The sequence below is a fragment of the Phalacrocorax aristotelis genome, chromosome 2 (assembly GCF_949628215.1).
Source record: "Phalacrocorax aristotelis chromosome 2, bGulAri2.1, whole genome shotgun sequence".
Classification (NCBI taxonomy): Eukaryota; Metazoa; Chordata; class Aves; order Suliformes; family Phalacrocoracidae; genus Phalacrocorax; species Phalacrocorax aristotelis.
Genome location: NC_134277.1, coordinates 130,715,335 through 130,742,532, shown reverse-complemented (window position 1 = coordinate 130,742,532; position 27,198 = coordinate 130,715,335). Strand labels below are relative to the sequence as shown.

The following is a 27,198-nucleotide window of genomic DNA, read 5'->3' as shown; positions in this document are numbered from 1 at the left end:
AATTAGATACAAAACCAAGACATCAAATTTTCTGCTGCGCACTCATGAAACAGCAACTAAAGAATCTGGTCCAGTGACTGACTTACAACTATCACCCCATACTTTCAACAACAAAATGAATTAGACAATTACCAGATTGTACAGGCGACTATTTTGGCATATTTGCACTCTTACCGTTTTCAATGCAATTAAAAAAAGTGGTGACTAGTTGCAACAACGTGTGTACACGCAACACACTTTGTCCTCTAGGGTTTTTTACATTACACAGGATTAGGAGCTCCACGCAGCTGACAGCTGACTTGCCTCACAGTATAAACCCAAAACCCATGTGGGCAAATCTCACAGGAAGACGTGAGGTTGCAGCCAGGGCTGACACCGGCACCATCCTTGGCATGAGGTGGTTACGGCTTCTCCGTACTCCTGATGTCTGAACTAGCAGAATCTGAAACATTTTTGGCGCTTTCGCCTGGAGCGGGAATTACCCTAGCCAGTACTGCCTCTCTGAATAAAACACATCCAAAAGTATGAGATCCTGACTAGAATAGCAACTATAGAAATCGTGACTCTTTCTTATGTACAAGCATTAGGTCATCCTAGACAAAAAGGGTAAGTTTCTAAAGAGTAAAACTTTGTTTTCTGGTTTTGTTGGGTTTTTTAAAATAAAAAAGATTATAGTCCCACAGCTTCCAGTAACTACTGAAGAGTGTAAACTTCAGAGCACAAAGGAGAAATTGTTACTGAAGTGTTCATTATTGCATGTTTTTGTCACAGTTTAAGGCAAACATTCTATATTTAAGGTTGGACCAGTAATTGATATGACTACATAAATATATACATATTGAAACTCACATATAAGCGCAGACATATATATCTGTGGATATATAAAAATATTTTTTTTTTCTTAGCAAAGTTAAAGTCTGTGTAAAAACATTAAGAATACTGAAAAAGGTAGGAGCTCTAATTCCTCCTTTGGAGAAAAGTAAAAAGTCCCCTAGATATCCTATATAAAAACCACTCTCTGCAAGAGTAGAGCTCATTTTGAATTCTCACTTATTTCATTGTGGATTAATATATCTGTTCAAGATTTCATAAATAACTAGATAATATGCAACAATTATGTTGTGAGGTTTGATTGCTACAGCATAACGATAGGCCGCCGTTGTACAAAAAAGCAACTTTTATTCAGACAGTGTATGTCCTGATCTAATAGACTCCATAGCTACTGCTACAAGTAGAACTATTTCAGGATATACTTTTTGTTTTAATGTGTTCACATAATGAAAATTCATTTGGGGGCGTTTTCTCTGAAAATTCTTGGCCAAAAGAACAGCCAAATGCAGATACATTTTCCCCGGGCCCTCTAAATGCTCAGTACAATTTCAAAATAAATCTATAACAATCACCACTGCAAAGAACTGAAACGCTATACAAAATAATTCTGACAAAATACATGAAACGGTAGCATAAAACATCAAACCCCCAAACTATGCTTCAACTTAAACCACAGACATTTCCAGTTAAACATAACAACAATGCCTCATCCTCACCTTATGTAGATTTGCTAGTATCGTACTCTACCAGAATATATACAACTCTGGAAAATAATGCAAAGGCACAGTAATGTAAAACATCCATTAGACAGTCTGAGATTCAGTCTAACTGTGGATGAAGATCAGACTTACCCTACTTCTCCTTCATTATAATGGCAATTAAAAAAGGGCAAAACCTCACCTCATATGCCACATAGGTATTCCTTCTAAAGGAGTATGACAACAGACTGCTTAAGACTTGGCTGAGTTTACTGATTACAAGCACATGTTCATAGCAGCAGTCTGCCTGCAGCCATTAAACACAATTCTGAGATGAGTTTTTCCATCTTTAAACCTCACTTACATTATAACCTTGAAGAGTAATGTCATCATTCTGAGAAATTATGATGGCGACAGGAAAAAAGGGATTATCAGTGCAAAGGGCTCCATATGAAGTGCATGCTCATTATCAAGCCTAGTTTATCTAGGCTTTTACTCCTTCCACAAGAACGCGTTCTGCATAGTGTACAAGTGAAGTCATTCTCTCTGAACAAACCGTTCTTTTTCAAGCTGCTGGCTATGCTTATCATGTGGCTGAACAAGACACATCAAATGAACCTGATTCCAGTGTAAAATTCCCGAGGAAGATTCCTGTTCTACTAGTGTTAAGGCCGGAGTGCACAGGTTCCAGAAATGCTTTTTGGAAGTCATTTTTCATTGCCAATAGAGAATATTTAGGGTATTTTTTTCTTTATCCTGAGTAAAAGGTTTTTTATATTTATCAAAGCCCCAGGCACATACTGCTATAGTGCAGTCAGGTTTTGTCATATAGTCCCAGTATCCTAAAGGCCATTATTGGATTATTTTCTGGAGCAGTTCTCCTCATTCTTCTCCAACAGGTGGTGGTGGCTGGCATAGCTTGTATAATCTGACAATGACAAAAAGCAAAGCAATTGTTATTGTGAGAGCTTGGTCATTATTAAAATGGGTAAATTGAAAGAACACAAACTAAATCTAAGTCTTCCTACACTGCAAAACAAGAGGTATTGAATTCAGTTTAATGACATTGATATAAAACCAGTAAAGTCTTATTTATGAGCATGAATGTTTACATTGGAAGTCATATCATTAAAACACACATCTATCAGCAACTTTATAAAGACATTCCAGTTTAGTCAAGTTTTCATACTTCTGCACTGAACACCCTGTTCTGGAGAAACCTAAGTCCCCACTAACCCAATTACCAGTTGTTGCTCTGAATTTTTAAATTGGAAAAGCTCCTTGGTGAATGCAATTGCTTCCATTTTTGTTTTGTTTTGGCACAGTCAGACCTCACTCTAACACAGCTCCCTATAAAACCAGTGCTGTTGGGAGAACGTAAAACAGATGTCAGACGTGTGACACACCAGCATGAAGATTTTAAATTCTCTACGTGTAGTCATTTCTACATGTAAGAAGTCAATATGAGTAAGATTCTGTTCAAATGACTACCTCAGTACAGACTGAAATAGCCACTCCTTCATTTAAAAATGCGTTTGAACTTCTGTTAAACCCTTTTGCATGGGCTTGGTTATTAGCAAGTATTTGAATCTTTACCCTAATATTAGGACTACTGAAAATAAATGGCAATTATTCTGACCTCAGGCTCTGTGTTCTGGAAGTATGTCCAGCACACAGTATCTCCCTGCAACCACAGCAATTAGAACCAGCAATAGACATGATCTCATTTGGATATTACATATTTTCCTCAAGGAAAGTGCATCATTGAAGAGACAGCAAAGAGAAGAGACCGACTATGGCATGGCAAGGAGAAAAAGCATCAGAAGACAAAAGTGAAGAGACAATGACACAGCATGTGCATTAATACTTAACATGAAGAATGTCTGATACTGAAATACCAAAGCGACAGAAATAGCAGGTATGGTAGGTCTGGCTAGAGGAAGGGTGGTGAATCATCCAGTGACTTGGGGGCAAGGGATATTTAAGATGCTTGGAAAACTTAGATACCCTAAGTATATTTTGCAAATTTGCCTGCTATACATCACGTTAATTTATATGACCCCATTTTAACTAATCATAAATTTCAAAATCATACTACAAATCAACCCAGAAAACAAAAATCTGTACATGTGGCTGGGCTGCCCAAACAATTCAAGAGTTGGCATGACACTCTGCTACTGAAATTATGTGAGGCACAGTCTGTATGGCTGGCCCCATGCGTACTGAAACCCTCTTCAACGTCCAGGCACATCCAGTCAGAAAAAGCATCCTATGGCTATGCTAGAGCAGGGCAGGATAGCAGCTGTTCTCTTATTTCAGTTCCCTTGGGAGTTAAAACCCATGGGACACCGACAACAACACACAATGGGCGTGGGTTAACTAACTTTTCTCTGAATCTCACTGGAAGTGATTATCGAGCAGTATTGTTTCTGGATGGTAAGGACAAGGAGCATCAGTTCTGTCAGCCACACGGCAGCTGCAAACCTGCTTTCAAACCAGCCCCATAATATGTTCTGAAGATCACTGGGCTCTTCCACTTCGTCATGTGGCAGATTCAGAAACATGATAATTTAAGGTCACATTGTGCAGACACCAATATATTTGTTAGGAGCTGTATATACGTCAATACGCATATACCTCATATTTGTATACCAATGAGAGAATAAGATGGCCTGATCTTTATACAGACAAGTATGCAGAGAAAAATAAACAAGGTTTGAGTTATTTGATTCTGCTGGTGTAATAAAGCAGTAATATTCAAAGCTAGCAAAAGACGGATAAAAAAGCTGTCAGGTTCTCATCTAAGTAATTGCAGTGGGGTAGTTCTTGATGGACATTTTAGTAAAATGTAATTTCTATGGAACAATGTGCATAAAAGCTCAGCCCCCAAGTACCAAGGTCTGTGTATTCTTCAGGTTAAAATGGTAATGATTAAGATTACTTGTCTTCAGAGCAAGTGATATAGGGGAATTCTGAAGCAAACTAACAAAAAGGCTGCATAAATCCCAGAGGAGCTAGAGTTGCTGAAGATGCTATAGAGCAGAAACAGCCTGTTCTGGGTCAATAGGTACAGAACAACCATTTGAGATGGTACAAACAGATTAGCTGAGAAAAGACAGAAAACAGTGGCAACTACTGAGAACACTGTTAAGTAACGTTAAATGGAGCCAAATGTAGTGGTAAAATTCTTGTCAAGGCAAAGAATTGAGAACCCTCGGTATCGTTTACCTATACATCAAAAGTATCACTCCTGCTGATGAATATTCTGACTTATGTGACTTATCTCTCTAATGGTACACCAAATGCCCCAAACACTGAAGTCAATGAGATATCCCTGTGACATTGCTGTTGCTGCTGGCTGGCAAGTGTGCTTGGGTACATCTGTCCATTCCATGTTCTAGGAGCCATCTCAATTTTCCTTCAGCTTTTCATTGCTATGCTGTGGGAGCATCAAATAGAAAGAGGTGCTCTTTTCTCAACTGATGCAAATTGATGGCTGTTTTTCTTTTTAAGAACATAGATTTTTTTTCTTTATCACAAAAGCTTTGAATCTAGATACATATTCTGTCATTTAGAGGTGGGAAAAGTTTTGTTTACAACTCTCTGGCTGTCTCCAGAGTTACGTCATGAAGGAAGAGTCCATGTAAGGCCAAAAACATACTGTCCAAAATATAAAAAGGCTTTACACAGCTCTTATTGCATTAAATGTTATTTTACTGACTTAGGTTACTCCAATGCAAGGCCCTCAGGCAGTTTTCGTCTTGGATTGCCTCTAAACTAGTAACTGACGTGAGAAGGGATGCCCTCATCTGCTGGTAAGGGCAATGACCTTATGCCTGATAGGTTTACCCTAGAATCAGTACTTTTCCTGGATCTTATTTCATCTCCTTTATGGGGCAAGCAAGATGCATATATACTCCAACAAATGCTGCTACTCAGCAACGGAACAGCAGCTGCTTCTCAGATCTGCTTATACCATGTACACTTAAGGTACACTCCTTTTCTAGAATCAGATCCAGCATGGGCAAGGAACAATGTGCTGTGACTTGTCACAAACAAATTATGAGCAGTAGCCTGAATCCCTGCTGGGAGAAACTGAGACACATGAGAAAAGGGGAGCAAATTGCGTAAGAAAAAGTTCCCGAGTATTTCTTTCTGTGTGGTTATGGATGCTGTACGTGTTCATTCACATGGTTACCTTGATTAGGTATTACTAATTCATTGTTTCTTCACTGAAATTGAAACACCACAGTGGGTCTGTTATGTATTCCACATATCCGTTCAGCTCATTCAATGTGTGATCATTAGTCCACAAAAAGCATTATGTTTTAAATTGGTTAAAAAAAGTTTAATTTAGAGCTGGATTAATAAAACCACTTTAAAATAAAATTAAGAACACTACTGTGTGGTTATTTTCATTTATAAGTATTGTGCTTGTTAAGAAACATTTCAGGTACCTGCAATCCATCACAGCATTAAAAAGCTGGATAAATATAGAACAGTCGCATTTTTCATTCTAATGGATGTTTCAGAAAAAGACAAAAAAAGACTACATCATCTCTAAAAGCAACTATAACATGACTTTGCTGAGATATTGCAGTATAGTATTTCATTAAAATGGGGTTATGGGTTTAGTTATGAATATTTCCCCAAAACCACTAAACATCACAAGTGATGAAGAACGTACTCCAGTGTTTTCATAATTAACGGGAACTAGGTTTCATTTTTCAAATATGGGCACGTTTTGAAGTGCAACATAGCCCAAACCTCTGCAACTAATTACTTTAATTAAAATTGTATGGCTAAGAAGGTAAATGATTAAAAGCCAAATCTTACCAGTTAGTGCACAATGCAGGCAATGTTTATTGTTAGCTTTTGAGCAGCTAGGACAGAATTTGGCACTAACTAGAAAAAATGATGGACTAGGACAAAAACAGTTACCTTGGGACGGACTGTGGTGTTCGATCCCTCACTCCTAAATTCTTGGCTGTGTTTTGTACTCTTGCACCCTGTGAAAGAAAACAACAATTTTGCTTCATTTATTTCAACATAAGTTAGAAAGTTTTCTATGCTTTCTTGATGAACATAAACATTGATTATAATTATTTAATACATATGTTCTAGGTCCCAAACAACTCTACATTTCTAAGGTGGGGAACAAGTTAAAGCAGTACATTAATCCTTCACTTAGAGAAATATGCAGAAAAGAGACAAAATCTTTCCACTTGTCATTAAATAAATGCCTACATATATCTTGTTAACATAAAAGACTTCATAAAAAAATAACATTTAAGGTTTAAAACAATCCAAACACATCTTGTGTCAATTTATTTGATTTTTTGCCACCATTCTTTGTAGAAGGCATGGATATCAAAGCTCTTTTCTGAAATGTCACTTATTTCCTCTGAACTTCTGAACAAACAAATATTACAGATTATTTCCTATGAATAGCTTTATAGTTAAACCCAGAAAAATGGCCTAAATCGAGGCATTAAATTAGGATTAGAAAATGCAGTCCTACTCTTCCTTTATAATCACAGAATCACAAAAAAGATCAGGTTGGAAGGGACCTCCCAAGATTGTTTAGTCCGACACCCTTGCCTATAAGCAGGGTCAACTGGAAAAGGTGGTCTCTCTCTACCTCAGTTGATCCTTTGAAAAACAATAATGAAAGTACTTTTGTCTCACTGACTCATGCAGTAAGGAGGAAGATAAAACATGCACAATGTTCATATACCATGACAGTGAAAAATGCAGACTCTTCTGCAAACAAACTAGCTTAGACATATGAAAGAACTTAGTCAAATTTGTTTTCAAATGAGGTTAGCTTTTGAAGTGCAGTTTTATTAATGTAAAGGAGTGATCATGAAGAAACAGTTAGATTTACAGTCTCTTAATGTTTTCTAACATTTTAAAGGAGATGGAAACTACTTGTTCTGTCTATTAATATACGCACTGACCCCCCCTTTATTTCTCCTTCTGTACTACCTAAATTCAGGACAAAATAACAGAACAAAAATATATAATCTGAGAATCCTTACAGTGAGATCTTAGATTGTTCTGAAACACAAAAGATAATTAACATTCCAAACAGGGCTACAATGGCAGCTGTACACGATGTAAAAATGAGGTATAATAATTGATTCAATACGTAGAGCAAGACTAGACCTTGCATTTGACTGAAATCTCATACCCAGGTAATTGAGGAGGTGTTAGTTCACTGTTACCGCCTCAAACAAAAGATGAAAAAGGCTGGCTGGTTGCACGCAGGTAGGTTCTCAGAGTTTCTGTAAATCAATGTGTGCCATAAAAAAATACTGTGTCCTTACATTTCTTTCAGAAAAAAAAATAATGGTAAAGATAGAGAAAAATAACTAGAGTAGCTACAAAACTGAAGGGAGAATATAAAAGTGATTTTACTAGCTTTACATCTAGCTCCGTAAGCTTGTCTGCAGCAGTTGCAAGAGACATGACTACAGACCATGACAAACATATGTCTTTCCCCAGGAACCCCTCCAGAATTCAATTATTAGTCACTCAGCACTTCCTCTGATTAGCAGCAAGTATGTATTTAATTGATTTCAGTGACTCTTCTCTTTCCCATCTCATCTTGAACCCATGAATAACTTCACATCACAAACCTCCTTGTGGAAGGAGATCAACATCTTGGGTACAGTGTTAGCTTGTTGTGTCAGGAACCACTATTTTAATTTGGTTTGAATCTGCCGGTTTCATTTGATGCCTTTAGTTCTGCACTGGTGAGGACAATAGTCAGTCCCTATCCATGCCACGTGTTCTTTAGTTCTCTGTCACATCCTCCTTCATTCACGAAGCTGAACAACCCTAGATTATTTTGTCTGTCTGTCCTGTCTATAAACCATTCCCAAGTGTTGATCATTTTTTCTGACCTTCTCTGAACCTTTTCCATTATGCTATAGCCCTATGGAAGGGATATGAACATCAGATAGTTCAAAATGAACTCATGACAGCATGATTTCTACCTTGTCATCTATCCTTGCCTAAGCCATTATAATTTCTGATCTGCTTTATTGATAGCTATTGAGCTGATGTTTACTATCGTATCCTGAGGTCTTGAACATGACATGTAATGGCAAGCTTACAGTCAATTATTTTGAATGCGAACTTAGGGTTTGGTTTTTTCCCCTGTGTGCATTACTTCAGAGTTATCTACACTGATTTTCATCTGCCATTTTATTGCTCAATCATGAAGCCCTGTAAGATCTTTTTGTAATTCTTCATAGTTCTCATCTTTAATAAAAACTTGGAAAGAGTTCAGAGAACAGGGAGAATGACTAGGTAAGAAAACACAACCGAAAAAAGAAAGATCAGATGAACTGATGTTCTTCTACAAAAGTGATGGCTTATCTGGGAAATGATAATCAAATTGGGAACACAGTTTTTAGTAGGGCCTGTAGCAATAGTACAGGGGATAATGGTTTTAAACTGAAAGAAGGTAAATTCAGGCTACATATAAGGAAGACTTTTTTTTACAAGGAGGGTGGTGAAACACTGGAACAGGTTTCCCAGAGAGGTTGTAGATGCCCCATCTCTGGAAACATTCAAAACACTAAAAGTCTACTGCTAAAAAGGGAGCAAAATCAGGGACAGAAAACAGGAGACTTAAATTGAAAAAAAACCAAAAAAACAAAGCCACACACACACAAAAAAACCCTAAAATAAGGCACTAAGTAAAACATTCTAGTGAAATGGTTAAGAAAACTGTGGAACAGACCACTTAGGAAGCTCTGTGCAGGAGTCTCCACTACTGGAGGTTTAGGAACAGATACAACAAGTGTCTGTCATGAGTTACATAATGACAGCTGATCTGATGTTGGTTACGAAGTTAGACATGTTGAGTCCAGACCTTCATCACCTTCAGCATCCTTTCCTCAGTGCCGTTTTCTAAAAATTTTATCATAATAAAGAAACCCCGCTGTGACAGACTGCTGAGATTGGTATATGATTAACATAACTGAGACCCAGAATATACATATACATGGGAAAACTGTCTAAATTAATCACATGTAGATCCTGAACATCAGTGCTGTGACTACCTCTGAGAACACAACCAGCCTATTTTTATTTGCATCACTCACTAGACAGATTAATTTTAGTATTTTGCTCACATAATAAATCAAATGTGTTGATTTAAAAAGGAGTCTAGCTTTATACAACCATGTAATTTATTGTTTAGCAGGAGACCAAAGTAAACCTTAGAACCACCAGATTCTTACATATTTTGAGGAGAAGCCCCCAAGAATTACTAGCAACTTGCTACATGATATCTGTCTCCACTGAGCATCAGTATACCACTTCTATTTCAATATACTGTTAATTTATAGCTGTCCAATAATATTCTGAAAGCTATAGCAATGGAAGTACTGTAACTGTTTGTCTGACAAGGCATAAAGGATAGTTGTGCTACACGGCTCCAGAAATCTTCCCTCTGCATACCGGTACTGCCAGGGTACTGGTGAAAGATGCCAGCAGCTCTGAGGAGACACCACCATCAATCTGGCCTCCCATATATGTACTACTCTTTTCATTGCCATGAGAAAAAAATGATAGGTTTATTTTCAAGCTACACACTAATTTAAGGATAGCAAGAACAGGTCACATAAAGAAAACAGATCCTCTTTATGTCCTGCTCAGAGAGATCTAAATCAGTACAGTTCTTATGAGAATTATTCAAAATGCAATGCTGTTATTATACTCATGAAAAGATGTGGAAAAATGATTACTCACTTAAAATACAACACAAATTCTCTCCTAGAGTTTCTGTTTATCAGCTTTTTAGTTACCTTTCTTCCTCAGAGCCCTATGCCCTCCCGCAGCTCCTTTCCTAGGCCTCTGTTCTTGCCGCACTTTGCTGCATCCTGAAGACAGACTCCTGTCAGGATGCTTTACATAGTATTTTGTGGGTACAGATGTTTACATGAATAAACATATGAGAGTAAATAAAATTACTAAAAAATACTTGGGAGGTTTTGTCAAAACTTTTATTTTAAAACTCAATCTAGACTAGATTAGCCGATGAAAAGCAGCAGCTACTGAACTAAGACCATCCCACAGACCCAAGTTCATACCAACTCTCACAAGTTGGTAGTTCTCACAGAACAGGTACACATGAATACCTAATTATAACTGACAGGGTAATTACTTTGAAAATTGGTCCAGCAATACAGCTGGGGCTATTATGAGTCTTGTTAAACATGATCATGAGCTCATTCAATTTCAAAGGAAAAAAACACATCCTGAGGTTATCCATTCAGTCAGGTGCCTCCAGTTACCCAGTACTGGTGCTCCAGGCTGGAAGATGTGTCAGCTTCAAGTAAAGACAGTTTCCCTGCGTGGAAAGCTGATGCTGCTAGGAGCAAACATTGCTGGCTTCTCCAGAACAGCAGATGGAATAGATGTCCTTTCATTTGCAGCTCCCTGTGTCTAATCTCTTTATTCCACGAAAGTTCAGGGTATAAATAGACTAACAAAGTTGTTCTTTGTTTTTTTTTTTTTTTTGGGGGGGTTTATATTAAGCCAGGAAAAAGACACATGTAGTGCCCTTAACTAAATGTTCTGCACCAAACCCCAAGAAGCTTCCCCGCCCCCCGCTCCCAGTTTTATGACCTGCATTATGCTCCTAACAGTTAAATCTTACAGATAATTTAAACACTAAATCCAGGTTTCTAGAAAATACCATAGTGCATTGTTGAAATTACTCCAAAACATTTAGAATATAATGGAGGGTTGTGTTTCTACTACAGAACTCCAAGACCGATTTAAAACTACAACAAAAGATTATTACTCTATTAAATGCCATAGTGGTTTCCTGCAAGAGGAAGAATGTGTGAAAATAGTCTGGCTTGACATACTAGCAGACTTTTTTAGAGTGTCTGTGGGTGGTATTGAGATATTGGTATCTTTAACAGCTATTGATCACCTGCTGTTTTACTTCAGAGAATGTAGCTCCAACTGCAGGCTTCTTTCTACATCTCTATTTGAGCAAGTACAGTTACAGCTGCTCGATATCATGCAAGTTGCTTTCATTTGGTCTTTCATTTTCATTTAATAAACTGCAGAAGATCCACAAATGAATCAGTGTTTTTGAAAGGTCTAGAACTGTCCACTGAAATTGTGCCCTTTGACAGAACGTCCTGCAAGCAGACGTATGCAAAACCCTATGTCCACATTTTTTTGATTGCAAAATACCCAGATCTGCCTTTTGTCCAGAACTTCAGAAGCAAACATAGCAACCTGTCATGCAAGTTTATTCTTATACAGCATAAGCTGGCTTTTCAAGTCAACTTAAAGCTGAAATTAGTGAGCAGACCAACACAATCTGACTCAAGAACCTTGAGGGGTTTTATTCACCACAGAATAATGTGAAAGTCCAGTATGAAAAGGAATGAGATTAATTACTCTGATGTATCCATGTTAGGCAGCAGCACTTTATATATAATTGACCAGAATCTATGGCTTGAGAATATCTACTGAATTGCTTTTACGGACTAAAGGTTTGATCTAGCTTGTGTGCATTTTTATCTACAGCAAGTTAGAAGTAAAGTACAGCTGTTTGATCATTTTCATAACTAAACTGTGATTGCTGCACAGAATATGTAGCAGAATTAATAAAATTAGATGCAAATTAAAACCTAGAAATTATGAATCTTGTCTTATCTGTGATTAATTGTTCCATTATTTAATTATTTCTTTGTCACTTCAAGACTGAGTGCATCCTGTATTTTGTTTATGCTTTTGTCATAAAGTTGAAAGCTACCACAGGCTGGGATATATGTTCCATATGCACGCAGAGTGATTAAGTCCCCACTCAACCTCTCTTTGATCAACTGAATAGGTTGAGCTCTTTAATCTTCACTTCATAAGCCCTGTCTAACCACCTCTGGATCATTCGTGCTCCTCCTTTGAACTCCTTCCAAGATTCCAAACATCCTTTTGAAAGCATTTATCTGATAACAAGATATTCTATGAGAAGTTGTGGCAATACAGTAGAGTATAACCCCCATTTTCAGTTGATAGTGCCTTTTAATCCAGCATTTTTTGCCATACCTTAGCACTAAGGGTTCATGTTGAGGTGGTTATCTATCCACAACAGCCTCTAAATCCTAATATTCTATTATGACCAAAGAGTGAAAAACACTATTTCAAAATAAGCACTGTCCTCAGGAATCTTGAAAAATTAAGAACCACGGTATTTATTTCTCCCCTTCTTTCCTACACTTCCCCTTCATTCAGTATGAGTCACTTTTTATTAACAACAGTTGATAATCTTAAATTATTTTTATGGATAATACATATTAAAATAAAGGTTGTCTTACTCTACAGACTATTCTGATGTAAGGCAATGCCACAGCAGTTACTATACGAAAAACATTAAGTAAAATCATAGCCCTGTAAAAATTATGATCCTTTTACACATACAGAGAAAGCAAGCATCTGGTTAAAAACAGCCTGCTCCATTATTTAAAAAATCCCCACCTTTCAGTCAACAATAAAGGAAGATAAAGAAAAAAACGCAAGAAAATACCCTAACTAAGGAAACTCGCACAGACATTACACAACATTAAGATAGAGGTTAAAAAATGCTTGATCAAGTCATTCCTGTTTGATGATAACATGTCTTGTTAGAAAACATCAAGATCTTACCCATAGTGAGCATCTCACCTGTTTACGCATGACATCTGTAGCTTGCATGATATAGCGAGGAGGTAGCCCATGGCTCCGAGCCAGAATTATTGCCTGCTCCAGGGTAACACTCAGAGTGCAGCTGCAATGGAAGACAGAAATCAGCTACCTGCTAGCAGTGATTTCCTTATAATAATTGCTTTTAGATCAATTATCTTTTTAAAAAAAAGTTATAAACAAAAAGATTACATAGTAGATCTGCCCCCTATTCCAGCCCCACTCCCCAACTTGTGCAGGCATTAGCCTGGACACTAAAATGTTTCTTAAGTAGAAAGATTCTGAGCATGACAAGTTATCCTGCTGACTTAGAACTAAATGCATTTGCCATTTTTGCTGTTGTTTAAAAAAAAAAAAAAGTCAAACCAACAAAAAACACAACCCAATTATGTCTTGGCAAGTGCATGAGAGAGTAACAACCCAAGGAGAAGAATTGTTTATAATTGTATAAAACCTTTTCCAGGTGGTTTCTGTACATGTTATCTCTCACCCTCCACCATTAATGCAGACCCTAGCTTTGGTACCAGGATCCTGTCCTCTTGGCATTAATTTAGTTTGGTTAGTCTCATGCCACATTAGTGCAGTTCAGTCCAAATAAAGAGACATTTCTCCCTTTCAAAAAGCGAAATAAATAAATTAGGGCATTCCTTCAAATAAACTGTCCTCTCCTAGTTTTCCAATCTTTTTTCAAGTAAATACTTCAGGACAAAAACTGCTCATGGTAGCACACCCTAATGAAAAGGCCATGATTGCTTTGTGAGAGCAACCAGGGAAGTTTCAGAGATAAAGATCTTTCTGTAGGACAACCTGTTGCTGCACAGGACAAGAAGTAGCAGGGAAAGCCATTTTGGACATGCCACCCAATTTCAGTTGTCATGGTGAGAAGAAGGATGGATAGATGGTTTCTCATACAATCAAGACCAAAGCTGTAAAAAGCTCAAAGATAAAGGCAACAAAACTGAGAAGAAACAGGTACTTCTTGAAAAGCCCAAGAAGCTTGAGGCCTGCTATCATCCAAGAAGTGAGAGTGGCTGCATTCTGCACCAATAAGCTTCTTGATGATTTTTCTGTTCACAACTAAAGTACTGCAATAATCGAATCTCTTCAACCAAAAAGCTGAGGTGTACAGAAAATGATCCTACCTCAGCAGAACCTGACAGAAGCTGCATATTTCAAGTTCAAATAGTAAAACAAAGACACATGGTTAAAACATACTTTTGAGTAGCCTTTTGGCAAAATCCTGACTAAAAGATTCTGCATAGCTTATATTATGCACACAGAACAGACAATATGTTTCAATCACTCATCTTGCTGAGCAGAAGATCTGTAGGAGGAAAAATGTGTCTGCGCTTATTTTCTTACTGAAAAAAACAACCCAACCAACAAACCCTGACACGTTTTAAATACCGCTTAAGTAAATTTATGGACTGTAAAAAGTTTCACAGTAGTGAGTGTAGAAGATATTAAATTTGATCTGTAGCTTTATTAATGGCCCTTCATTAAAAATTTATAAGCTAAGTGATTTTCCTTGGTAATGACATAATTTTTATTCCCCAGTTTCTTGTATACACTGACCCCAGAGTTAACTTGAAGCAAAAATCTATTGATCTTTTATGTTACATGTTTGATTAAGGTGCATAATAGTTAAATACTAGACTAGAAATTCTAAACACTGAGTTTTCATCTTGTCTTGGAAAGGTGAAATATTGTACAAATAAAGTACATGCTCATAATATTTGCCAGCACCAAAATCTAAACATCTAACCTTCAAGAACAAACTGCAAAGGAAGCTTTGTACCACTGACAATGGGAAAAAGCAAAAGTACCTGAAATCTAATTTGACAGGTGTAATCTAAGCCAGCAAAAAAGGGCAAAAAGTCTTTCTGTAGGTGTAATAGAGGTTAATGGGCTCAAAGTACAGCTTCTGACCAACCAGTTACTGAACAAACTTTCCCATAAATCGCATCTTCCTGGAACCCAAAAGACTAACAGAACAGACAAAAACCATATTCTGCATGTGTGAATCAAAACTAACAAAAGAACCTCCTAAATGAAGGTGAGATCGAAGAATTAGGTGCAAACACTAATCTTGTGATTGGAAAACACTACCAAACTGCTCCTTTTCCAAAACCCAGTGAAATGCCTGGTGATCATGGATGTTATGAGCTGTCTACATTTTGACGACACCAACTGTGATTAAGAAAAAAGGCTACCAAGTGTATAGACAAAGACGTAACCAGAGTGGGAAACGCAGAGACAAAGAGTAAAATGGCATAATGAAAATTTCTTTAATAAGCTACTATGGAAGCAGGCAACAACTACAGTACAGTCCTGAGACATATAAACAGACTGAAATGGAAGATCTCACTCAAGGCAAAAAAAAATAGTAATTTTAAAGATAATATTTTTAATGTATCCTAGGAAATCAGTAGAGAAGACACTCAAGATGACAGCAGTGACCATATTAAATGTTATCACTTCTCTTTAATAAAACATTTTCCATTTGAGGTTAAGTCCTACAGTAATGCCAGTTAAATACAGCTACTGTTTCTTTAAAAAAAATTTATTACTCATTAAACTATGTTAAAAATGTTAAAACAGGATCAGTAGCATGATTTCATTTCAATATAATATGTCACTAGAGATACAATTCAATATTGCTAGACTTTTTTTACACTTGACATGGGGAATCATTTCTTTACTAAGAGGGTGGTCAAACACTGGAACAGGCTTCCTAGAGAGGTGGTCGATGCCCCAAGTTTGTCAGTGTTTAAGAGGCATTTGGACAATGCCCTTCATACTACGTTTTAACTTTTGGTCAACCCTAAAGTGGTCAGGCAGTTGGACTAGATGATCGTTGCAGGTCCCTTTCAACTGAACTATTCTACTCCATTTTTTATGTGTTTCTTTTGAGGCATGTAGGAGGTCTGGTGAATGACAGAATTAAATATAAATAATTGTTTATGGCTTTAGTCATGTAATTAGAAAATAAGGTTACTACCTTCTAAATATAAAAAACAACACTCAAATAGCTTCATTTTGAATACCAAATTAAGGAGATGGCATCCTCTAATAAAACGGATCATATAAACCTTCCGCAGTGCTATGCTGAACTGACTCACTAGTAAACCTGTATTTACATGCTGGTGCCTTCTTCCAGCTCTTCAAATACAGTTTTTGAATTACTACATATTCATTATCACAAATCAAACTACCCTGGAAATCAGCTGTGAAAGAAACAAATGCACACACAAAACATCAGATGGTAAGATGGAAAAATCGTAACTGCAAGTACCTCAGCAATAGGACTGCCAAGCACAGAGAGATCAACGAAATGCAAATTTAAACCAACACAATTTGTACAATTTTATGAAACAATATGAAAGCTGGGAATTCCTCATATGGTAAGACTGTTCTGGTGGTCTGAGCAGGGTTCAATATCAAGGATTGTCAGCAAATATGTGCAATATGTAATAATCCACCCTTCTCCCCCATTTTGAGAGCTGATAAGCAGATGGTATTGAAGTTTACAAAGCAATTTGGAAGCAGTTCTGACCACTGGAAGTATGTGGTCATTTGGATGCAATCATCCCAGACAAACCTAACAAGGAAAATATTAGGGGAAAAACTCCTTCAATGCTCTCATAACATTCTGTTATGGGAAGCATGATTCCCAAATCCATATATTTTACAGTGTAAACAAATAAAAATCTGTTCTCACTCCCTCTCTTTTCCTCTCATCCCTTCTTTTGTGCCAGAAAATCAAGACCCAAATTCATCATCTCAGAATTTATGTCAGTTAAAATCACAAATTCCCTGCCTTGACAGATTACAGCAGCAAGGCAGCACAGACATTTGGCTTTCCCAGCACAACTGGGCTGAGAATTCCTCGTTTCATCCATTTGGTTTCCAAGAAACAGAGGGGACTGCAGCTGCTCCCAGCCCCTGCCTGCTATCCCCAGTCTCCCATCAGTCATGACAGTATTGATGTGAAGATTAAATACAAACATTGAAACATCTTCTGGATCAGACCATCCTGAACAAAAGAGGTTAAATAATTTTCTGTCGCCAATAGTCCGTTTGTTTCTGACTGCATGTGATTTTTACTAAAGGGCAGCAAATCAGCTGGATGGGCATACATCTACACTAAAAATGGAGTTGTAAAAGAGGAAAACGGATTCAAATTTTCTAAGAAATGGATGGTTTTGTGACAGCTTGTTTAATGTCACCTGAAAGGAAAAATAACTTGAGTTCATGTACACTACCTACAGAGCTGCCACTCAGCGAAGTGTGTATCTATGTTACCAGAGTAAAAAGAATCTAAATCATTCATTTCATTCTCAGGTTTCAATTAGGATTCCAGCCATCCTACATCCAAAGATGCATCACAACATCCCTTAGAAAAATACCCTGAATAGAAAAGATGAGGTGAAACAAATTGGTTTAGTAGTTACCACAGTCAGAGATGTCAAAATGAATTATGTTCTGGCTATGCGAATAGGAAAAAAATATGAAAAGGATGCATGTATGCTTAGTCTAATTAAAATCTAAAGCTTCTACTCAACATGCAATTTAATGCCATTGTTATTATTTTAATTCCTTTTCTTTCCATACATCATAAGCTAATCATACCTACATTCCACCACCTTTTAAACCAATTATACTACTAAGTATTTTTTTGTTTCTGCTGTTATTTAAATTAATGCTTATAGAGCATCTATTTTTTATGTCAGTGTATGCAGCAATTAAAAACTTAATACTAAAGTAAGTCACTTCAGGGTAAAAATTTTTTGGGGTATTTCTCTAGAATTACTAGTGATGGCTGGGTAATATGTATTGATTCTGATGAGTAACCCAAAGAAGAAAATAGGCCCATGATAAACCTAAAAAGGAGGGAAAATGTTGTTCAGGACTTAAGAAATAAGCATAAAAAGTATGGACAGGCCTAACTAAAGACTCTCCCATGATTTGTAAGCCGTTGTCAGTGTGGTAATGCCTCCATGCAAATAAAACTGAAGCTTGCTTTCTCTGTGCCCATATATTGAAACTTTCCTGAACAGAATTTCATCTTGCAGGGAGAGGGAAGTTGGGCCAGCCAATAGGTATTAGAGAGGAAATGAGCATGAAGTTTGTATTTTAACCTACAATACTGTATTTTACAATCTCCACTGGAGTTCAGGACTTAGGTTCAGTCCCTTTCTGAACCTTTGTGAAGCTGAGATGTTCCCAGTGTGGAAAGACCACCACTTTAAAATCAGCCTTGGACTGAACCCATTCACTAAAGGTTAGTCCAAAGTCTCTTGTTATTTTTGCCAACATACAGCAAGCCATTACTCTGCACATGAAATATATTTATTCCATTATGATGGTTCAGTAATCACAAACAATGCTCCAAAAAGTGACTATCTGTGGAGAGTATTACAACACCACATAGAAATGGACAGCCCACGGTTAAGGGCACTTCTGCCTTTTACCTGTTAAGCATCAGCACACACAGGTTTCCTTGACAAGAGGCATGACTGTGATTACATAGTTGTGTAAATCTCAAAATAAATATATCCCAGCTCCTGTATCAGGCATACATCCACCACTCCACAACAGGATAATCAAACCCAGCTCTACCAGGTATTTTCAAACACAAGCTACCAACAGATTTCTGCTTTTCTGAAGTAGGTGGCATGAACTTATCTACACTAGAGAGTCAGTCTTGAGAGGTAAGTGTACATTAACCATATTTCAGACCTAACCTTGGTTAGTGACTTCTTTTGTAGTCTACAAATACAGTCAGGTTTATTAGATTCAATCTTAGTAATTTTTAATCCCAAAGCATGAAACATGCAGTAGGTAATGATGAGATTTTCTGTCGGTTTTTTTGAAGATTACTATCATCCAATCTATTTCCAGAAATAAAATGTGACTATTCTGTTTTAAAACAGAAAGCTTTTCAAAGAATAATGAAAAAAAAGCACACTTCTTTTCACCATACATCTTCTGTTATTGTTAAAAAACTGCACAGAGCATCTTTTCACAGTCTTCCTGTAAGATTTTGCCACCTTTAATCAGCTGGAAATGTTGCAAGGAGGCACTTCCAGCATTAAATATTATTTGTTTGAAGAAAGAACAGCATTTCCAAAAGATTCAAAATATCCCGTGCCTTTTGTTTGCTCATTCTCAGTCATACTTGCAAAAACAAACAAAAAAATCTAAAGTCAACTGAAAACCCAGCTTCAGCCATTATGTCTTTTCTGTGCAGAAAGTCTTTCACAGTAAAGGCTTCTTCCCACATAAGCAGGCAAGTAAATCTGCTGGAAAATTGCAGTTTACTTCCTGTCTTGTAATAGTTCAGGTTATTCAGTTAACTCTCTTCCACCTCAAAAAATAAAGATGATTTGGATAATTTTTTAGTTTTAGATTGTTCGAGAGGTTCTATTCTATTTTTGTTGTAACACAGAAGTTTTTGTATGGAAGAATCAGATTCTCCCAGACACCTGGACTGCAGATAAGGCAATACTGTGGGAACTGAAGCGCAAGAGGATGATTCTACAGAGCAAGGAGATTGAGTTGTGTGTCAACCCTGCTACTAAATGTCCATAATGTTGAAAGGAATCCAAATAGGAAAAAAGAACACCTTGAAATCCATACAAGTAACAGCTTAGATCCATCTTATCTGTCTCAGTGCATTTTATGCACTTCTCTGCATTTTCAGACTGCATTTTAAACAAAATAGTGCCTCAGAATTTAAAACATGCAAGAGCGATAACAAAGCAAAAATATACCAGATTGCCTATGAAAGGCAAATATAGACCAAAATAAAATGATCCTTACTGTAGAAACAACCTATTTTGTGCTAAATGTCTTGCTTCAATTGTCCTAAGACAAATTTTTGCATATTTAACAATTACATTACTGTTTTCAAATAGTAATCAACAGGGAATGAAACACTCTACTACCCTAAACTATTTGACAGAAACAAAATTTTGTTTATGCCTCAGTAGGTAAAATATCACAAAACCACACTTAACTGTAGACAGACATAACAAAAACTGCCATTTAAAAAAAGAAGGGAATCTTGACTAAATGGGAGGCTAGCAGGACTGAAAGCACAGTTTAGACCAGAAGGCTGGAGAGCAGCAAGGATTAGTTTTTCAGCCTGTGCTGACATGCCTCCTGAAAGTAGTCCCATCGATCCCAGAAAGCCTTCTTACTGTGGAGCTAATAGCCTAAATACCGCTGTAAAAGTTCAGAGAGGGTTTTGTTTGGTTTTTGGGGTTTTTTTGGGGGGTTGGTTTTTTTTTTTTTGGTAGTACAGTCATTGAGCTCAGAACTAAATTCCTACAGAAAAATTTCCAAAATAATCTAAAAGGAGGAATTCTTATGGTAGAATGTCTAAAATATAAATTCAGAGTACCTATTTTTCACCTTGTTTCATCTGATTCACAGAAAGGCAGCTGGCCATGACGGTCAGCTTATGGTGTTACTCTGCTTTGCTATGTGGAAGATGGAGCAGGTTTAGCTGGATTGCAGGAGCTGGGCCAGCTACAGGAGACAGCATAATCAACCCTTGGCAAAACCTGCCTCATCATTCAGCCAAGTGTCTGCCAGCCAGAACCCCACTGCTTGAAGGATGGTAACACTAAGAAGAGATTTTCTGGAGGGGAAATTAAAATTCAGGAAAGAAAATAAGACAGTGATTTTTCTGGGGTTCATCAAGATTATAGAAGACTTTTCTCTCTCTCCTCCAGGAAATGCAAAACTTTAAATAAACTTGGGATTTGTTTCATTTGGATGCTTTACATGATTCATTTGAGCCTGTAAGGCCTATGGTCCCCGAATAGACTTCTGCAGCTGCTGCACCTAATTTCATTTTGGCATGGAAAGAAGCTAGGGCACGTCTGTGTAGTGCAGACTCACTCTTCTCCCTCAAGCAGGAGCTAGCATCATGATTCAATAAAATTTATAAGCGCCTTTCATCACCTACATTTGTACAGAGTGATTAGAACTTCAAACAGAACGAATACAAGTAAAGAAAGCAGAGCGTTGTTTGCAGGGTGACAGCTGATTGGCAGGCAGAAATATAATTATGGATGATAAAAAAGGGAAAATAGAAATGCAAACTATTGATTTCTTGGACTAATTCAGAGCTCTGTTCCTGATGTTGATCAACAAGGCATGTTCACTTATGATAATCCAAAGGGCGTTTGTAGTTTTCACATGTCACTTAGGATGGTGAAGGTTAAAGGGACTTATTTTTCCCCATCCTTGTTTTTCGTGTGATCAAAATATATTTGAAAAGAACTGCTGTCTGAAATAGATATAGGATTTCAGGCTCTAATGTAAATTGGTAAACATATTGTCATAATAAAAATCAAAGCAAAGCAATCACCAGCAATTCAAAATCCCCAGCATTATCTTGGATATAGGGATGAAAACATGAACTCTGTCAAGCTGTTTTAGCCTAGTGCAGTGTAAAAAGCAATTTAATATGGATCACAGAGAAGTCAGAAACCAAGACACTGCTGATCCAGAGATCAGCAATCACTGTCAAAGCAGACGAAGCTGCTGTTTCATAGTTCTTGGCCTCTTCTGCATTGGACTGCCACCCAGCGCCTCCCTCCCAAGCTATCTGGAATTCACTCTGGTTAGAAGGAGGGGTGGCAGAACCCCCCTCTGCCCCCTGTCAATCCATGACACCTAAGTTGAGAAAACACAGAAAGGGCTCTCCAGTCAGCTCAGTAAGAGACGATAAATTGAGTGAGGGAAGGTTCATATATATTTTTTCTGAAGTCTATTAAATATATCTAAATTCTGACAGATTAATAGTTTACTCAGTTCCCACTCCCCATGAACAAAAGAAAGATGCTGACCAGCAGAGCACCCTGCACTCTTCCACAGACTCTCAGACACTCTCTCCCATCAGAGACCAATCATAGAAATTAGGATAAAATGAGGGTTTTTTTAAAAGATAGCATACAGGAACCTTGCTCTGAGTTGATTATTCTTCATTTTTAAGCTGGTAAGACTGGTAAGTGAGAATATACTTCAAAGTTCAACCTGCAAGGACAACTCACGTCTTTCCCCCATCTGCTTGCCTAGTAGCATCTGTGGATAATACCAGTTTTCAATTCATTTAATATCCACAGCACAGTGTTAAAAACCAGCTGTGAGTCCTTGGTCTGGACTACAAAATGTGGATTTCTGCAACCGATCACAATCAAGTTCTTCACAGCATTTAGTTTCTAAGAACACAGAGGCCAAATACACTGCTGAATACAAGCAGAGAGAAATATCCTCTCTTATTGAAAATCAGTAGCTTGAACTCCACAGAACTAACTTACTTAAAGAGCATTATTCTGCAAGATTATCTGCCCTGATTAAATAATATTCCAAAAAACAGAATAATTAAGCTTTCAAGATTGCAGACAACAAGCAAAATCATCTGTGTCTATGGGACTTGATCACATCCAGCATCTGATTCTTCCCTCTTCTGTTGTCCTCCCAGGATTTCGTGGTGCTGCAAGACAGTTTCATGCTGCAAAGCAGCAAGGAGCATAGGTTCACAAAAACACAGCAGAATTTAGCAGTAGAAATGTTGGGAACAAAATTCACCCAGCTATCCTACTGACTGGAGACAAAACAAGCTTTCTGTCTGGGCAAAAGCAATTCCAGAATGGCAAAAAGCAGAACCTACTTAGTGCTGGACTGTAGAGATGTGGAGGCCAGAAACAGAAACCAGCACATGAAGTAACTTTATATGACTTCAAATTCTAAGGGAAAACTTCTTTATCCATCCAGTTTGTATGTTCAACAGTAACTTCAGGAAACTGTTGTCAAAAAAACTTCCCCAACTTTTACCACTTCAAAAAATAATAGCACAAGAATCCTTTCTAGAGTCTAAATACATGAGTTCCTTTCTGAACTTTTGGAAATTCAGGGTAAAAACTCTTTGAGTACCTATAAAATCTCAAGTAGTGCATTCCTTTTTCCTGGAGGGCCTATCTTCAAATGTCTCTGATAATGCCAAGAGTCGATGTTTCTTTCTCTGAACAGATGGTAGCCACAAAGGCAGTATTAATGCACAAGTGAAGTAGCAGTATCTTGTACAGAAGCTCAAACGGACTCACTGTAAAGCAGAATCAGTCATGCATTTTGTTTTGCACCTTTATGTAAATAGGTGGTCTTGAATCCTTTAACATCTAGACGGAAACCCACACATAACACATTTAAACCCCATTCCTGTTGCTCATAATGTAGTCTTGAAATCCAATATATTGGTTTTCTAATATTTTGTGATTTTTAAATATACCTAAATAGACATTTAGTAGTTTGTACCTCTGAATTAGCCCTAGTTTTGAGCAGAAATTTGGTGAATTATTTATTTTCATCTCAGAACAGCTCATGTTCGGAATCAAGCAGTCACCAAATTATTCTGAATAATTTGTGACCCACACGCTGTGGGGTGATAGTTTATTTGGGCTATTAAAGCTGCTCTGACTTTATTCTGAAATGATAAGAATTTTTGGCACAAATATACTGGCAAATTCAGAACTTAATCCATTAAATCATAAGGAAACCCAGAGGCAGCCTTTTTCAGCTTTATAAAAAAAATGGCAGAATTAATCCCAAAGTCTTTTCTGATCACATAAGACACGAAACGGAAACCAAGATAAAGAGCCAGAGAAAAGCTGTGTAGCTTCATGGTCTTCTGAAATGACGACTTCATGTCAGTCCATGCTATATAGTATTTCCATCTTCATCTGATATAGTGACTAGTGTTAAATAATACAGCCTCTTTCTGTTATTGCCTAAAATCAAGTACAGTATACAGCATGGTATATACACTTGTATCAGTGATAGAGAGTAATACAAATAGTCTGTTGCAAACTCACCTAAAAGAAATGGCAAGCACTGTTTTTATACAACTTAATTGCATTGGCTATATATGGAGCTTTTCCTGTTTTTCATGTCTGATAATCTGCATTACAGCTACGTTGCCATTTTTTCTTCCTCCTCAAAGCTCTTTGAAAGAAAGGACATTACTTAAAATGAGGAGAAAGTAATGCTCATTCTAACACAATGTACTGGTAACCAAGTCTGCTAAAATAAGGATTTGCATAGATCAGAAACAAAAGAGCATATTTTTAACATATTGCTGCCTGTAATCTACAGTTTGGAATCCTTATAAAAAGAGCAGATATTTAGCATCAGATCAGATTCTTTGTTATGTTTGTTTTTTTGTTTCTTGGGGTTTTTCCCCCCCTCTCCAATCGTAGTCTTTGCTTTTTTGGTATATATGTACAAAAAAATTGTAATCTGCCCAGCTGGAACATAAACATATTACTGCCTTTGATGACTATCATTAAGTACTAGAGAGCCCTATAATGGCGCTATTGTCATATATATATTTGTCCGTTAAAATCTCTTAGTGTTGATGACAAGGATCAGTTGATTATAGCTCAGTTGATTTTTTTAGATATTGTATTAATGACACTATCTGTTCTACAGGCTAAACTTCCAGTTATAAGGTACACCTGCAAAAATGCGTATCTCTTCTGCTTCATTTTTTTTCCTTGAAACAAGCTACAATTCCCCCTAGGATACAAAGTAAATACAAGTTTCACCATTTCTTGGCTGTATTGAGAATTTAATATAGTTTGTCTTATTCACCTAGGAAACCTTCCTTTTTCTGCTTTAGCAATTAAGATTTCTGCCTTTTACTGACTTGAATGAGGAATAATCCATTACAACTCCACAAAACAAAATTGTACAGCTCGTTTATATTAACCACTACAAATACAATTCTAGAATTTCACCACAATCTTTCAAGTGTGTTAGATATTTAGTTTAAGATATTAGATATTTAGTGTAAGAACTCTGTATAAATAAAAAGCAGCAGTCTCCAACCTGCAATGACTGACTGAAACAAAGGGAAGAAAAGAAATTGTCATACCGGTGAACTCCACTGTTGCACATAATGATGTGACAAGCTCCAAGCCTGCTACAGAGTTCGGAAGACACTGAAAGCAGTCCAACTCCGGAAGCACTGCACGCGGTGTACGCACAGGCAGCGGTGCGCTTGGATCGGATAAAGGACCCTATCAGTCGGTAAAGTTCATCCAAGCAATTGAGAGGCCTCATCAGCTGCAAGAGAGAAAGAGAGAGACGTTTAAATATTTGCTACTGAGCGCACATGAAATGCTTTTTTAGAGTAGGTCATCACAGATGCAGGTGGAACGGCAGGGCTGGCTGAGAAAGCCGAAGCCAAATGCCATGACATAAATACAGAGCATACAGTCTTCTCTTACATGACCTAATGCAACTTTTTAAAACTTTTAAATTCTTACCGTCACTGACTCTTTCATTCCCAGTCCTGCCTACTGAAGTGGTTTTCACTTCAACAAACTGAATAGACCCATTAGTGTCATTTCCATTAATTGTACTGCCAAAGAAGGGAAGCCATGAAGAGGCAACCTACAACCATACGCACATACAGGAGGGATGCCAAGACTGGTTAATTGACTTGCTGAGAAAATCAGCTTGTAATTAACACAACACTGTCCTTTACTTATACAAATGTCTAGTTCCTAATTCTGACTAACACCATGGAAAAATAAAAATGAACAGAAGTGACAAAAGCATACCACAAAACAAAATCAGTTAACTTTGTAGCAGTACTTAAAATAACCTCAGCGTTACTGTATGGAAAACAAATGATCCACCTAGTAAAGAAGGCAGCTTCAAGTGGAAGGCTGTCTCAAAAGAGGAACCTTCAAGCGCTGTCTAGCAATGAAAAGCACCATCTCACGGTGCTTTGTGTAAAGGAGATGTTCACAAGACAGTTTTGCAGGCCTCATAATTCCAAATTGACCATTCTCTTTATTCCAGAAACATTTAAAGATTCAAAAAAAGCCCCTGTTACTCAAAGAATGAATCTTTTGAAAGGGAGATTCATTCCCTAAAGAGCGTTTTAACTAATTAGAGAAATGGCAGCATCACTTGCTCCTATATGAAGGTTACTTCATTGGAAGGCATAGAGGTCAAGTAAATAAATTATAACAATCAGCATATTTAAACCTGGGCACAAATAGATTTAACTTGGTTTAGGTCCTACTGCTTTAACTTGGATCCATTTAAATTAATTTTAACTGCTGCCATTTATTCATGCAGAGCTATGGAGAATAGAGAAAAAGTCACAGCCACAAACTGAGACCGTGCACTCACTCTTAGCTTGCTCCAATTGCAAAATAAATACATTCGCTTAACCTAGCATCCCTTGTCAGATCTGGATTATGAGATGCTTTTATCTCGCCTTTGAACTTTTCCCTGAAATAGATAGGGAACAGGTTTAAGGGTAACAAGCACTCCACGTATGCCTAAATGTCTCCCGCTGCACCTATGACTGCTTAGAAAGTTAAGTTGCTGACTCACCAGGGAAGGAGAGGCACAGGCACATGTCCTCCATCCCTCCCTTGCGGTCCAGCACAGATCCAAGAAACAGGAACTATCCTGTTAAGACCCATGCTGGATGATATCGACATGAAATTTTAGCCTGTCATAGGGCTTAGCTGATGATCACTCTATTTCTGAAGCCAGAGTAGCTCAATCACTTTTTAAGTCAGTGTAGGCAAGACCCTAGGAATATCTTTTTTTCCCTTACTGGGCTGCAATATGGGCATTAACTCTCCAACAATAGGAGAGAGCATTAAATGAATTTTCATAGCCCCTGGGATCTCTCAGTCACAGAGATTTAAAGACAGATGAAGGCATTTGAAGAAAGCCTAAATGAGGAGGTTCAGAAGTAAGCCTTCTGAGCAGGATGCTGAAGGAGTATTTAATTTGGAACAGCCCTTCCAGTGTTCAGAACAAAGAATTTCTGCCTGCATCTGCTCTCCCCTCACATGCTCCTGGAGCAATTGCATTGCTCTGAAAGTACAGTGAAAAAGGAAAGCCATGG

At 37.4% G+C, this 27,198-nt stretch overlaps 1 protein-coding gene across 1 annotated transcript in view; it reads right to left on the bottom strand.

Moving 5' to 3' along the window:
- Window positions 1-903: 903 nt before the first annotated feature.
- The window catches only part of PREX2 (phosphatidylinositol-3,4,5-trisphosphate dependent Rac exchange factor 2), a 186,277-nt gene continuing 159,982 nt past the window's right edge, over window positions 904-27,198 (bottom strand). Inside the window, exons 37-40 of the mRNA XM_075085197.1 lie at window positions 25,195-25,385; window positions 13,230-13,332; window positions 6,471-6,538; window positions 904-2,457 (exon numbers count right to left, since the gene is read on the bottom strand). Of these exons, the coding sequence (XP_074941298.1) occupies window positions 2,412-2,457; window positions 6,471-6,538; window positions 13,230-13,332; window positions 25,195-25,385 (408 nt within the window). The 3' untranslated portion in view covers window positions 904-2,411. The remainder of the gene's footprint in view (window positions 2,458-6,470; window positions 6,539-13,229; window positions 13,333-25,194; window positions 25,386-27,198) is intronic.